This window comes from Marmota monax, unplaced genomic scaffold, assembly GCF_021218885.2.
Source record: "Marmota monax isolate L192 unplaced genomic scaffold, Marmota_monax_Labrador192_F-V1.1 WCK01_AAM20220418_F8-fsc00012, whole genome shotgun sequence".
In the NCBI taxonomy this organism is placed as follows: Eukaryota; Metazoa; Chordata; class Mammalia; order Rodentia; family Sciuridae; genus Marmota; species Marmota monax.
In genome coordinates, this window is record NW_026695227.1 from 31,344,866 (window position 1) to 31,360,784 (window position 15,919).

The following is a 15,919-nucleotide window of genomic DNA, read 5'->3' on the forward strand; positions in this document are numbered from 1 at the left end:
AAAAATTAATAATAATAAAAAAAGGACTGGGGATGTGGTTCAGTGGTTAAGCGCCCTAGGTTTAATCCCTGCTACCAAACGCCACCCTGCAAAATAAATAAATAAATGCTTATTGTATCTCAACAATTCTAGGGGTCGGAGGCAGGAGGATTTCCAGTTCAAGATCAGCTTCAGTAACTTAGTGAGGATCTAAGCAACTTAGCAAGACCTTCTCTCAAATTAAAAAAAAATAAAAAAGGGGGCTGGAGATATGGATCAAGTAGTAGCGCACTCGTGAGGCATGGGTTCGATCCTCAGCACCACATAAAAACAAAATAAAGATATTGTGTCCACCTAAAGCTAATAAATATTAAAAAATAAAATTAAATATAAAAAAATAGGCTAGGAATGTAGCTCAGTGGGAAAGCACTCCAGGGCTGAACCCCCAGTACCAAAAAAAAAAAAAAAAGCAGCCAACAACAGAAGAGTGCTCATTGTTTTGCAACTTGATTTTTTTTTCTTTGAACAATATGACTTACCATACTTTTCATATTTCAATAGTCCTCTTTTATCCATAAAAGACCATTCCAAAACCCCTAGTGAATAGCCTGAAACTACAGACAGTACCAAATACTATTTTTAATATATTTTTTCCTATGCACATATACCTAAGATAAAGTTTAATTTATAATTGGAACACGTTAATAGATTAACAACAATAATAAAATAGAATGATTATAAAATTAAAATAAAGTTACTTAGTGCATACCTGTAATCCCAGGTCCTAGTGAAGCTGAGGCCAGAGGATTGCCAGGTCAAGGTCAGCCTCAGCAACTCAGTGAGACCTTGTCTCAAAAAATAAAAAGGGAAGGAGATGTAGTATAGTGTTACAGCACTTGCATAGCATGTGTGAAACCCTAGGTTAAATTCCCAGTACAACATGCACAGACCAAAAAAAAAGAAAAAAATTGTGAATATGATCTCTCTCAAAATATCATCTTACACTGTACATCTTAACAACCTAAGCATATGATTGTGGGTTTTTTCCCCCCTTAAAAAGAACCTTCACCTTTTAACTTTGACATGTATGAATTGCCAGCATTACCAGTCTTGTGATTTGGAGCCAATATTAAATAAGGGTTGCTTTTGAACACAATGAACATGAACTTGTACAGTTGATCTGATAACATTAATCTGATAACAGTCAATAATTAAGTGACTAAAGGATAGCATATCTGGAGTAGGTATGCTGGACAAAGGGATGATTCACATACCAGGCAGAAGGTGCAGGATTTCATCATGAAACTCAACTTCATAATTTCAAGACATTGTTTATTTCTGCACTTTTCCATTTCATGTTTTTGGAATGCTGTTGTCCAAGGGTAATTGAAATAATGGAAAGCAAAGCCAAGATAAAGGCCCTCTTAGAAAACAAACTCTTAGAGTCTCTCATGTTAAACCACATTTTTAACTATTCATTTTTTGTCTTAATTAGTATACATGACAGAATGCATTTTTTAGTAGGTTTTTTTTTTTGGTGTGTGTGTGTGTGTGTGTGTGTGTGTTGCTGGGGATTGAACCCAGGGCCTTGTGCATGTGAGGCAAGCACTCTACCAACTGAGCTATATCCCCAGCCAACAGTATGCATTTTGACATATATATAAATGGAGTGTAACTTCTCTTTGTTCTGGTTGTACATGATGTAGAGTTACACTGGTTGTGTAATCATATATGCACATAGGGTGATAATGTCTGATTCATTCTATTTTCCTTCCTACCCTCATATCCTCTCCCCTTCCTTCACTCCACTTTGTCTAATCCAAAGTACTTCTATTTGCCCTTATGGCGTACTCCACCCCCCATTATGAATTAGTATCCACATATCAGAGAAAACATTTGGCCTTTGGTTCTTTGGGGTTGTCTTATTTCACTTAGCACAATATCCTCCAGTTCCATTCATTTATGGGCAAATGCCATAATTTCATTCTTCTCTAAGATTGAGTAATATTCCATTGTGTATATATACCACAGTTTCTTTATCCATTCATCTGTTGAAGGGCACTTGGGTTGGTTCCATAGTTTAGCTATTGTAAATTAAGTTGCTGTAAACATTGATGAGTTAACTATTCATTCTTTTTTATTTATTTATTTTTTAATTTGTTTAGTTTTAGGTGGACACAATCTTTATTTTTATGTGGTGCTGAAGATGGAACCCAGTGCCACATGCATGTTTGGCGAGCACTCTACCACTGAGCCACGATCCCAACCCAACTATTCATTCTTAAATGGGCATTTTGGTTGTTTTCAGTTTTTTACTCATGGAGTCAGTGCTTGCTGAATACAACTTTACATATGTCTTCTTATATACAGTAGTGGCTTTTAGAGTATATCTTACAAAATGCCATAGATCTTACATTTTATTTATTTTTTAAAGTGCATTATAGTTATACATAGTGGGGTTCATTTTGACATTTTTAAAAGCATAAAACATAATATGCTCCATTTCAGTCCCCAGTACTTCCTCTTTTGCTTTCCCCATACCTCCCCCATCAATGCCCTTAGCAAGAAACATGTTTCACACTTCAGATTTATGAGTAGCATGATCCTGGAAAGGCATGTTTCTATTCGTTATTTTGATTTATTATTAAATATTGTAATGTTAGTCTGTCCCATCAGCAAAAGACATGGGATTTTTTTTTTTAGCTACTTTTTGGATATTTGGATAATTACAAATGACATATTTTGTATGTTAAATATTAGCCTTAGTTTGTCAATGTTTTTGTTTTTTTATTTTTGGTACTAGAGATTGCATTGGTCACTTTACCACTGAGCTGCATCCACAATCCTTTTAAGACAGAATCTTAAGTTTCTGAGAGTCTCCATAAGTTCCTGAGGCTGACCTTGAACTTAGAGTTCTTCTGCTGTAGCCTCCCAGGTCCCAAGGATTTCAAGACTGCATCCATGCTTGGTTAGTCTTAACCTCTTATAATAAATATTTGCCATACTTGGGGCCTCCAAATGTTTTATTAGTTTTCTACATTTGCTGAAATGCCCAAAATATTAGTTAGCCTCTCCAGCAAAAAGTCAAACTCAAATTCTTGGGTTCTTTTCTACCTAGATGGATGCGGGCATGTGACCTCTGAACCAAAGTTGGACATAGCTATAGATGACTTCTCTTTGAAAGTGTCTAAGGAGGGGCTGGGGATGTGGCTCAAGCGGTAGCAAGCTCGCCTGGCATGTGTGCTGCCCGGGTTCGATCCTCAGCAGCACATACAAACAAAGATGTTGTGTCCGCCAAGAACTAAAAAAATAAATAAATATTAAAATTCTCTCTCTCATCTCTCATCTTTCTCTCTCTCTTTTTTTGTCTAAGGAAGTGAGGATTCTATTTATAACTTCCACTTGTGGTCAGGGGTGCAGTAGGGGATGGTCAGCTTAAAGTAGAGGTAATAGTTGCCAGATTGAATTCCTGATAATTTGACACTGTCAGTAGTAAAGGTTTTAACAGATTTAAATCATGGTATTTAGTGTTTAGTGGTGGCAGAGAGAGTGATTTTCTTTATCTTTGCATGTTTATCTTTGCCTTTCCAGTGACATAGTGGTAATGATGCTAACTTTTAGTAAATTGCCTGTTTAATTTAGCCAGAGAAGATTCTGATACCTCTTTGATTAAAAATACCTTTGGGCCAGGCACAACAGCATGCGCCTATAATCCCAGTAGCTGGGGAGGCTGAGGCAGGAGGATAACAAGTTCAAAGCCAGCCTCAGCAAAAGTGAGGCGCTAAGTGACTCAGTGAGACCCTGTCAAAAATAGGACTGGGGATGTGGTTCAGTGGTGGAATGTCCCTGAGTTCAATCCCAGGTACAAAACAAAACACCCTTTGGTACAGCAAGCACTATTTACTTGCCTGTATAGTAACACTTACAAAGAGGACTTGCTTTCTAAAAGTGCTACTTAGCACCCAGCAACTTGGGAGGCTGAGGCAGGAGGATTGCAAGTTCAAAGCCAGCCTCAGCAACTTAGCAAGGCCCTAAGCAACTTTGTGAGACCTTGACCCAAATATTAAAAAGGGCTAGGGGCTGGGGTTGTGGCTGAGTGGTAGGGTGCTTGCCTAGTACATGTGAGGTACTGGGTTCAATTCTCAGCACTGCATATAAGTAAATAAAATAAAGGTCCATCAACAACTAAAAATAAAAATACTTAAAAAAACAAAAAGGGCTGGAAATGTGGCTCAGTGGTTAAAGCATCCCTGGGTTTATTCCTCAGTGCCCCGCCCCCCACTCCACACACATACCCAAAAAGTTAAAAATAATATCTTGGCTGGGTGTGGTGGCACACACTTGTAATCCCAGCTGCTCAGGAGGCAGAAGCAGGAGGATCGCAGGTGTTGAGCCACAACATCGTAGTAAGGACCTAAGCAGCTTAGCTAAACCCTGTCTCAAAATAAAATATAAAAGGGGAGCTGGGTTAGCAAGGTAAGGTGGTGCACTCCTGTAATTCCAGAGGCTCTGGAAGCTGAGACAGGAGGATCACGAGTTTAAAGCTGGCCTCAGCAATTTAGCGAGGCACTAAGCACTCAGTGAGACCTTGTCTCTAATAAAATACAAAATAGTGTTAGGGATGTGGCTCAGTGGCCGAATACCCCTGAATTGGATACCTGGTACCCAAAAACAAAAATTAAAATAATAATAATAATAATAATAATGTGGGACATGTCTGTCCTAGTGGGACTATATAAAAGTTAGTCTGTTTCCTTCCTTTGTAATTGATATGAGGGAATTGTGAATTAACATCTCTAAACCAAGATGATGATGTAATTGTTTATGGTGCTTCTAGAGATGCTTCTGCTTCTCTGAAATTTTTCACATTTAGTTAATGGGGGCATTTTTTTGTTTGTTTTGGGGAGGGATACAACTCAGGGGCACTTGATCATTGAGCCACATCCCCAGCTCTTTTTTATTTTTATTTAGAGACAGGGTATCACTGAGTTGCTTAACACCTCACTTTTACTGACGCTAGCTTTGAACTCACGATCTTCTGCCTCAGTCTCCTGAGTCTGCTAGGATTACAGGCGTGCACCACTGTGCCAAGCTTAGTTAATGGTTTTGATTATATTGTAAAAGTTTCTTGCAGCCTTGAAACCAAAAGCCAAGAAGCACTCCATAGTTTAAAAAAAAAAAGTTTAGTTTAAGCTGGATGTGGTGGCACACACCTGTAATCCCAGCTGATCAAGCAGATCAGAGGCTAATGCAGGAAGATTGCAAGTTTAAGATCAGCCTCAGCAACTGTGATGCCCTAAACAATTTAGCAAGACTCTGTCTGAAAATTGAAAATTAAAAAAAAGGGCTGTGGATGTGGCTCAGTAGTTAAGTACCCCTGGGTTCAATCCATAGTACCCCCCCCCCAAAAAAAAAAAAAAAGTAAACTCAGGCCACTTTAAAAAAAAAAAAAGAAAACAACTGAAGTCTTAAAAAAATCAATCAGAAAGTACTTACCCATAGAGATAATAAGGTAGCACTTCTTGTCTGTTGATCCTTGGTGACCCAGAACTGTAGTTTTTAATGGTCTGTAGTTTAGACAGGGTACACAAAGTAGAATGAGGATGATGGGGAAGAAAGCTTTCCCAGAGAAAGGGGAACTTGTTGTTTTGGTTGGGTTCTGGGGATTGAACCTAAAGGCACTTTACATCCCCACACCGTTTTATTTTTAATGTTGGTTCAGGGAGTCATTGAGTTTTTTAGAGCCTTACTTAAGTTTCTGAGGATAGCCTTGAATTTGTAATCCTCCTTCCTTAGCCTCCCAAGTCTCTGGGATTACAGGTGTGTACTACCATGCCTGGCTGGAACTTACCCATTTTAACTTTGACTCTACATTGGTATGGGAGAGGTCCTTTCTGTTTTTGAGTTCAGCTTTTTAATTTATTTTTATTTATGATTAACATTTTTGGTATTACATATTGAACCCTGGGGCATTTAACTACTGAGCCACATCCCCAGCCCTTTTTTATTTTTAGACCGGACCTTCTCGTTAAGTTGCTGAGGCTGGCTTTGAACTTGCAGTCCTCCTGCTTCATCCTCCCATGATAACAGGCATGTGCCACCATTCTGGGCCCATTTTATTTGCTCTTGAGCCAGAGCTCTCAGTGTTGCCCAGGCTGGTTTTATGGTCCTGGGCTCAAGTGATCCTTCTTACTCAACCTCCAATAGCTGGAATTAACCACTGGGCCAGACTCTGGGTTCAACTGTTGAAATATTTGCTGTTTCTCCCCATAATCTGAGTCATATTATTTAGGCCAGCCCTTCTCTAATGCCTTAGCTCTTTTTTTGTTTGTTTGTTTTTGTTTTAGTACTGGGAATTGAACACATTAAATAGAACATTTAGTTTTATTTTATGTTTTCCGGGCTGTTCCCACAAATCCTCTTTAAAGCCACAATATAGAGCTGAAATTCATACTACCTGTGTGAATTCAAAAAAGCTAAATTGAAAGTTTTTGTTTGTACTAGGGATTAAATGCAGGGGTAGTTTACCTACTGCTGAATTGGAGCTTGCCACTAGTGCTCATACCCAGCCCTTTTTAATTTTTTTTATGAGACAGGATCTTATTAAGTTGCTTAGGAACCCCAGGGGTAAAAGTACCTCTGGGTTCAATCCCTAGCAACTCCCCCCCCCCCCAAAAAAAAAAGGTTGTTTAGGACCTCACTGATTTGCTGATGATGGCTTTGAACTTGTACTCCTCAGCATCACCAGTCACTGGGATTACAGGTGTGTGCCACCGCAACTGACCTAATAATTTAATGTGCTGTGAAAGATTAAAATTTTGAGTAAGAATATATGGCAAAGTTGTGAATTGGGAGGGGGTGACATAAGTATGGCTTAGCACAGTTTCAACTAGTATTTAATACCTTTTTAAAGAAAATTTGCCTTCAGATATGAAGCTGGAAAGTCGCTGGAATAAGTGGAAAAGAATCACAGTATAAGGCTTTATTAGATTTTCATTAATGTGCATTAAGAATCATACAAAGTGAAGTGTCTGTTGTAATCCTCAGAATACCAATAAAAAATTTAGTTTTGAAAGAAAAAAAACCACAAATCAGTAAGATAAGCTTGAGAAAAGACCTCACCCCCCCCCCCCAAAAAAAAAAAAATAGGTAAGAAACAAACCAAAGATGTTAAATAAAAAGTATAAGAATGGAGCTTTGAAACTTCCTGGGGCAAGTGAGTTGTGGTTTTGTTTTGTTTTGCACGGGGGTGGGGGGGGGTGGGGGGGTAGGGGACGACGACTGTGGTTTGAACCCAGGGGTACTCTACTACTAAACTACATCCCCAGCCCCCTTTTTTTTTTTTTTTTTAAATTTTGAGACCGAGTCTTGCTAAATTGCTTAGGGCACCTTGCTATGTTGCTGAGGCTAGCTTTGAACTTGGAATTCTTCTGCCTCAGCCTTTCGAATTGCTTCCAGCCTGGTCCCAGTTTTGTGGTGTTTTGCCGCAGTCTGGCTGGGCACAAAATAATCAATCCTCCACAAAACCTTGTAGGTTCAAACAGCAACTCTTTATTCCGGAACTCTCACCTGCACTCTACACACACTTCCCGGGAATCCCCCCCCCCCCAACGGAAGGGAACTACAAAGTAGCAGGAGCCCGAGGCAGCAGGATCTGCCCTAATCCCCGGAGCTGGGTCACCTTTCAACCATTCCCTCTAGCAAAATGCCAGGCGTCATTCACTAAACTGTGGGTCTCAACAGTGTTTTTTATTTGTTTTTAACATTTACTTTTTAGTTGTAGTTGGACACAATACTTTTGTTTATTTATTTTTATGTGGTGCTGAGGATCAAACCCAGGGCCTTGCACATGCTAGGCAAGTGCTCTATCGCTGAGCCACAATCCCAGCCCTGTTTTTTGTTGTTGTTTAAGTATTCCACACTTAAAAAATGGCAGAATACCTGGAACCAACCTAGATGCCCGTCAATAGATGAATGGATAAAAAAAAATGTGGCATTTGTACACAATGGAATATTACTCGGCACTAAAAAATAACAAAATCATGGCATTTGCAGGGAAATGGATGGCATTAGAGCAGATTATGCTAGAACAGCAGAGAGGAAGAGCATGAGAAGAAGATTACCATTAAGCAGGGACAAGAGGTGGGAGGGAATGGGAGAGAGAATGGGGATTGCATGGAAATGGAAGGAGACCCTCATTGTTATACAAAATTATGTGTAAGAGGATGTGAGGGGAAAGGGGAAAAAAAGAGAGAAATGAATTACAGTAGATGGGGTATAGAGAGAAGATGGGAGGGGAGGGGAGGGGGGATAGGAAGGGGATAGGAAAGGCAGCAGAATACAACAGATACTAGTATGGAAGTATGTATGCAATCTGTACACGTGGTAAAAATAAGAATTCATAACCCACTTGAATCAAATGTATGAAATATGTCAAGATCATTGTAATATTTTGAGCAGCCAATAAAAAAATGGCAGAATATCACTAAAAAGATTAAGCAAGGGGTAGGGTTGTGGCATGTGTGAGGCACTGGGTTCAATCCTTAGGATAGATAGATAGATAGGTGTTGTGTTCATTTACAGCTAAAAACAATTAAAAAAAGAGGGCTAGGGTTGTGGCTGAGCGGTAGAGTGCTCTCCTAGCACATGTGAGGTGCTGTGTTCAATCCTCAGCACCACATGAAAATAATAATACAATAAAGGTATTGTTTTCAACTACAACTAAAAATGTATAATAAAAATGATTAAGCAAACAGTAAAAAAGATGAAGAATGGCAACTAGACTGAAAGCCATTGCTTGTTATCAATAGTGCAAACTAGAAAGAATTGGAATTAATGGTATACTTGAAAAGGGAGTATGTTGTCTTTCAGTCCTGCACATAGCAAGAATAGAAGATAATATAAAGATTTTCTGGAGTCAGGCTTCCTGGGTTTGATCCTGACTTCAAACAGTCTTTCTGTCCTATGCTTAAGAGCGAACCCACCCACCCACTTGTTAGGGATCAAATTCAGGACCACGTCCATGTCTGTCTTTTTTTTTTTTTCCCTGTGTGTCTCTCAAAATGGGTTAATCTGTAAGAGGAAATAGGAGTGCTTATAATGTGTTGTTGCAAGAGTTTGGTGAGATGGGTCAAGCATGGTTGTGCATACTTGTAGTCCAGCTAACTCAGGCTAAGGCAGGAGGATCACAAGTTCCTGGACAATGTAGTAGAATCCTGACTCAAAAAAGTCAGGGGACGTCATAGAGTGCCCCTAGTACCCCCCTCCCCCCCAAAAAAAAAGTCCATTTAGTACACTTGCCTAGCTTACAGAATTGCTTATTACATTTGCTGCTGTTGTTATGGTGCTTACATTTTTCCCCTCCGTTACTTGAAAGCCTTTTTCAAAGTATATAGTTTCAATGGATTCTAAAATGCATATTTTTGTTCATTTTTACCTCTCTGAAAATTGGGATGCTACTCATAATAACTTGGTGTTCCATAGTTAAAAATAAAGTTGTTTTTCCTTTGTGATTTTTGCTTTCTTTGTCATATTTTTTTATTTTCTTGTTGCAGTTTTATATTATTCTATAGTAATCGTCTTTTGCAATGTGTCTTATTTTTAAAGCTAATTTTCTGTGACATAGGGTTTTTTTAAATATTTTTTAATTGTAGCTGGACACAATAATGTTATTTATTTATTTTTAATGTGATACTGAGGATCGAACCCAGAACCTTGTATGTGTTAGGCAACCGCTCTACTACTGAGCCACAACCCCAGCCTCTGTGACATAAGTTTAACTTGAACTTCATCTCGTAGTTATTTTGATGAAACATATTAGTTTTCATGTATACTTTTGAGGGTAAGAGCAGAATTGCTTTCCATTCAAAACCACATGCTTTATTAAAAAGTTTATAAAATATTTATACGAATGTTAACTGCTTTTCAAGTGTTAATGTACTTTAATGTTTAAAATAAAGAATTCTTACCTCAATTTGTAATTTAGGCTTAGGTGAGAGATTTTTCTCAGGGTTACATTATTCCAAGTTCATGTAAGAGCTGTTTGGAATTCATATGTGATTCTAGGGCCTCAATCATTATATGTTTAAATAGTAACTGAAATAACTCTTTTGCTTTACTTAAAGCCCTATACAACTTTGCATAGCAATCCTGTGAATCAGGGGTGCTTCTTGTAAGTAAATGACCCTTCCACTGCATATTTTTCACATCCAGGTCTTATTCATTAAATGACTATTGTAGCTGTACATGGTGACACACGTCTGTCATCCCCAAAGCCAGCTTGGGCAACTTAATAAGACCCAGCCTTAAAATAAAAAGTACTAGGGATGCATGTCAGTGGTAGAGTGCCCCAGGTTCAATCCCTAGTACAACCAAAAAAAAAAAAAGATTGAGAAGTTTGATACCTCTTTCTGAAAAGTGTGCTATTATACCTGCTGTTTTCTTGGGTGTAGACCTATCTAGTATTATCAGAATTGAGGAAAGAGGGAGAATTTGAAGTTATGTTGTACCTAAATTTCCAAATCATAATCACCAATCAATCAGTGCCTATCAAAAGCAGAGTGCAGGAGTACTGCCTTGGTGCAGGCAGGAAGCTGGAGAGGCAGCTATTGGCTGTAGAGATTTTTGTGTGTGCCTGTGTGTGTTGTGTGTGTGGTGCTAGGGATTGAACCCAGGCCTGTGTGCATTCAGGGGAAGCATTTACCAACTGAGCTATATCCTCAGCCCAGCTGTAGAGAAATTTAATACAGTAATAAAACTTGACTGAAAGGTATATGCTTGTTGTTGTCCTACTACAGGAAATTCTGAACTATGTCAGTGATAAACTACTCACTACTACCATTGCAATTTCAAAGCTTCAGCCCTGGCTCCTAAGATATTGAGTGGACCTGTGCATGGAAAAGGGTATTTGTGTCTGTCTCTTTTTTTCCTGTGTTAAGTTTAAAAACATTTTTTGGTTGATGAACCAAAAGAACCCAATTTTTAAAAAACATGAAGGGTTAAGTAAGCATGTAGCTCTGAGGTAGAGTGTTTGAAATATGGTGGTTAGAAAACATTAGGCAAGCAGTAGAGTGTAATTAAACTATTGTTTCATTGGTTCCCTACATATAAGTCATGTTAGTTGTACCATATGGAAACTCAAAAAGAAACGTGAGTACAAATGGGTTTATTATTAGAGTGCAGAGGAATTTCATGGGACATAATTGCAGAAATAAATACAGAAAATGTAATTAGGCCTCCCGGAAGCTTTTTTTAAAAGTTATATAAATGGATACTTATTTTTATGTGGTACTGAAGATCCAACCCAGTGCCTCACATGTGTCAGGCTAAGCATTCTACCACTGAGCCACAAACCAGCCCAGAAGCTGTGTCTTAAATCAGCAATTTTGCCTTGGGGTTCTGCAGTTCCATCCACTAAATTTTATCTTTGTTGAGCATATTTGAGTGTTGGTGATACCTTAAAAAGCTGGTTTTGGGGCTGGGGTTGTGGCTCAGCAGTAGAGTTCTTGCCTCGCACACATGAGGCCCTGAGTTTGATCCTCAGCACCACATAAACATAAATAAATAAAATAGAGGTATTGTGTCCAACTACAACTAAAAAAAAATATTTTTTAAAAAAGCGGGTTTTTATTTTTTTAAGCCCTGTGAGCCAGGACCAATAGGGAATTCATGACAACCTAATAAATAGTTCAGCATTTGCCAGTTTTCATGAAAGCTGAATCCCTATTACCTGTAGATCATAACCTTGGGCTCATTAATTTTCTGCCATGTGGATCCATCTTCTGGTGCCTACGATCCAGGGGTGGGACCTTGGCAGAAAAGACAAAAGTAAATTCTAGAAAGGGAATGAAATTTTCTGTGTCCTTATATACTTGAGAAGGATCAAGCCCTGTCATTTGGTTGAATAAAGTGAGAAGTGTTATTTGTGCATCCCACCCCCTCTTCATTTCTCAGCATCTCCATCTTTTCATAGACTTCTCCCTTCTTCTTCTTCCCCCATGCTCAGTCTCTTCTGTGTTTGTGATTAAATAATGCACGCAAAAGATTTCTTTAGGGCTGGGGATGTGGCTCAAGCGGTAGCGCGTTCGCCTGGTATGCGTGTGGCCCGGGTTCGATCCTCAGCACCACATACGAACAAAGATGTTGTGTCTGCCAAAAACTAAAAAAAAATAAATATTTTAAAAAAAATTCTCTTTCTAAAAAAAAAAAAAGATTTCTTTAAATGGTAATGCTTTAAATAATTACGTTGTGGGCACTGAGAATATACACTTTAAGGATAGATGGAAGAGAGCAGACCACAGTTCTTGACTTGATAACATTTTCAGTGATAATCATTCAGACTCAGAGGCCTCTGTCACAACTTAGATGACAATAAAAATTATATTCTGGAAAATTGCTGTAGATAACTCAAAAAGTTTGCTTTAGATAAACACTAATATCTTGAAGATATAGTAGTACTTTGAATAAATTTTTATGTAACTGTCAAGTATATCGTGTAAGAGGGTATTTTAGTAGTATTCTACAAAGATACATATTTTTTATTACATTTTCTGGGCTGGATCTGGTGGCAGAGGCCTATTATCCCAGTGAGTTCGAGGCCCACCTGGGCAATTTAGTGAGAACATGACTGAAAATAAAAAAGGACCAGGGATGTGGCTCAGTGGTAAAGCACTTGCCTGGCATGCATGAGGCATGGCTAAATAAATAAAAAAATAGGGCTGTGGATTTAGCTCAATGGAAAAGCACCCCTAGGTTTCATCCCTAGTATCACAAAAATAAATAGAGTTCAATATTAATTTTCAAAGTTGATCAGAAACTATAATATTTATTTAATATTAAATTATTTAATACTGTTTGGGTTTTTTTTCACATTTAAGTAATGCAAAAACCTTTTGTATAAATTTACAATTTCACTCCCATTTCTAAAATTCATAAATAGATCTTTTGATTATTTAGCAGGTAACATCTAAAGGAACTGGTTTAAATCCTAATGCCAAAGTATGGCAAGAAATTCCTCCTGGAACTCCTGATGCCACTACTGTAGCTCATGGAACTGAAAGCTCTTGGCATGAAACAGCAGCCACATCAGGGTCTCATCCTGAAGGTAAGTCCTAAATGTTTCATTGGAAAAATTACATTTAAGTTAAATGGTAATGCCAAACCAGTCTGTAGAACTTGGAATACATCCTTTGATTGTTTACAAGATAGATTTGTAAATATTTTATGTGTTGTTTGTATATATCGTCACTATTTGAAGTAGTATCTGTGACTGGGTCCAGTATCTAACCCATTTATAATATACTTATCATTTATAATTGGTTTATAAGTTAATTTTGAATTGCCATCATCGGCTCTGCTTTTTACTCATTGTTAAAATTTGGACAAAAGACTTCTGTGCTTACATATTCTTTTATCTGTAAATCAAATAATAATTGCCTATAGCATAAGATTTTCTGAAAATTAAGTGGATAGAATTCATTTGAGTAGTCAGATACATAGCTAGTGCTATATGAGTTTAGTTATTGTTAATCATTTTACCATATCTATAATGGTGAAACCTTACTCCCTTGAGGAAATACTGTTAACTTAAAACCACGGGAAACTTTTTCTGACTGGTAGAATTCATTGAAATTGTGTTGTAGAAGACGTACTGACCAAAATTCTTGAAGGTAGGATTTAAAGAATTCCTATTTACTTTCACTATTTTTTCTTGAATACAGGAAATGCTGAGCTTTCAGAAGATATGTGTAAGGAATATGAAGTAATGTATTCTCCATCTTGTGAAACCACAAGAAACACTACAGGCATTGAAGAATCAACTGATGGAATGATATTAGGACCTGAAGAGCTGAGTTACCAAATATATGATGTTTCTGGTAAACTTTGTTGTTTTATTGTTTTTTTAAATGATAATTTAAGGGCTGGGAATGTGGCTCAAGCGGTAGTGCGTCGCCTGGCATGCGTGCGGCCCGGGTTCGATCCTCAGCACCACATACAAAAAACAAAGATGTTGTGTCCACCGAAAACTAAAAAAAAGAATATTAAAAAAAAGATAATTTAATATTCTAGCCTTTCATAGTTATTGTTATGATAAACATATGGTATTATTCAGTTCTTTTCTTTGAAAAACTTTCTTACATGTTAGGTGAATGTTAAAAATACCCAAACATGAAATACATAATTTAAAAATAATATTTACTTTATGAGGGTCCTACTGAAGGAAGTTAAGAGACCTAAATTGCAACCTTTCATAAGTTTAAGTTTTTCGGACTTAGTTAGAGTCATTACAAGTTCTGTCAATTTTCATGTCATTTTTGTCAGATAGATAGATATTCAATTGCTGAATTTTTTTTTTTTTTTTTTTTGGTGGGTGGGTACTGGGAGTTTAACCCAAGGGTACTCAACCTCTGAGCCATATCCCCAGCCCACTATTCATTCATTTATTTATTTATTTGTTTGTTTGTTTGTTTATTTGAGACAGAGCCCTGGGTACTCAACCCCTGAGCCACTTTCCCATCCATTTATTTATTTGTTTGTTTGTTTGTTTATTTGAGACAGAGTCCTGCTAAGTTGCTTAGGGCCTAAGTTGCTGAGGCTGGTCTCAACCTTGCAGTCCTCCTGCCTCAGCTTTCTCAGTCGCTGGAAATATAGGCGTGTGCCACCATGCCCAGCTGAGATTAATTTTAAGAAAAAAAATCATACTAAACACACAAGTTCCACTGCAGTTTAACCTGTAGGCTATATATATATATATATATTTGTACATTCTTTTAATTGAAATGGAGTAGTTTTCACTTGAATTTATGGTGGATGAAATTTTCAAAAGAAACTAAAAATGAATCAAAAAGCTGGATTTGCTACCTTTATTTTTCTAAGATGTAAGATTTTGTGTTAGTTTTTGACATGGGGTCTTACTGTGTTGCCCAGGAGGCCTCAAATTCATTGTTCACCTGCCTTAGCCTCAGGAGTAGCTAGAGTTAAAGGCATGTGCCAACATGCCAGCTTAAAGGGTCTTATTGAACAATAATTGTAATATGGAGAAGGTATTTGTTTTCCACATTCATGTAGCTCTTCAGGCAAGGTCTATAAGTTTTTGTCCTCATTACCTTATTATAGGCATTCAGACTACATTTTTTAAATCCATTGGTTTAAAAGATAATTTCTGAAATGAGGTATTCTCACATGATAACTTAAGATTGGGAGTTCTTCTAGCCTGTAGTTCTAATAAAGTTAACCACTATCCATTTTGAACATGACATGGAGTTAGTTTAAGTGATGTGACAACCCCTTGGTGTTTTAGAGTTTGCTATAATGGTCATCGGAAGGCTAACCAAATTGATAGCTTATTAAACTGGCATACGGGTGAATTATATATACATAGAAATAGAATGTTGGCAGGAGGTGTGCTGGGGATGAAATCTAGGGGCACTTAGTCAACTGAGCCACATCCCCACCCCATTTTATTTTTATTTTGAGATAGGGTCTTGCTAAGTTGCTTAGGGCCTCAGCCTCCTAAAATTGCTACGATTACAGCACCTGGCAAAATGCTTCTTATAGTCATTATTAATGAAGTTAACTAAATATGTAACTTTGATTCTTTAGTAACAAGACAATTTAGTGGTAAAATCATAGACAAAGATAATTCAGCTTCCTATTCATCCTATTGTCTCTATTTAGAGAAAAGTTAGTTTCTATTATCATTAATGCTTTTTTTTTTTTTTTTTTTTTTAAGAAAAGGACATATTATATGCTTTTAGTCTGGAAGATGGTGTAAGATTCTAATTTAGAGTGGCAGTTTTTCCATGGTTGCTTCCTGAGAAAAGGGCTCAGATACTGTGTTTAAACAGTAGAAAGCACAGAAGGCCATTAAGAGAGTTGATCTGATCCTGTGAATGTTTGAATGCTGTAAATATAAGTAGGAAGGTATAGTACTCTAAAATCA

General features: G+C 37.5%; 1 protein-coding gene across 13 annotated transcripts in view; it reads left to right on the plus strand.

Annotated features, from left to right (window-relative positions):
• Larp4 (La ribonucleoprotein 4) overlaps positions 1 to 15,919 on the plus strand; it is a 68,235-nt gene that overhangs the window by 12,555 nt on the left and 39,761 nt on the right. For 10 of the 13 annotated variants that reach the window (XM_046435602.1, XM_058576440.1, XM_046435606.1 and 7 more), the window contains exons 2-3: positions 12,934 to 13,081; positions 13,698 to 13,853. In XM_046435602.1, coding sequence (XP_046291558.1) covers positions 12,934 to 13,081; positions 13,698 to 13,853 — 304 coding nt within the window. Of the gene's footprint in view, positions 1 to 10,758; positions 10,882 to 12,933; positions 13,082 to 13,697; positions 13,854 to 15,919 lie in introns of those variants that run through there. The other 3 variants (XM_058576442.1, XM_046435603.2, XM_058576445.1) reach the window with 3 other exon arrangements.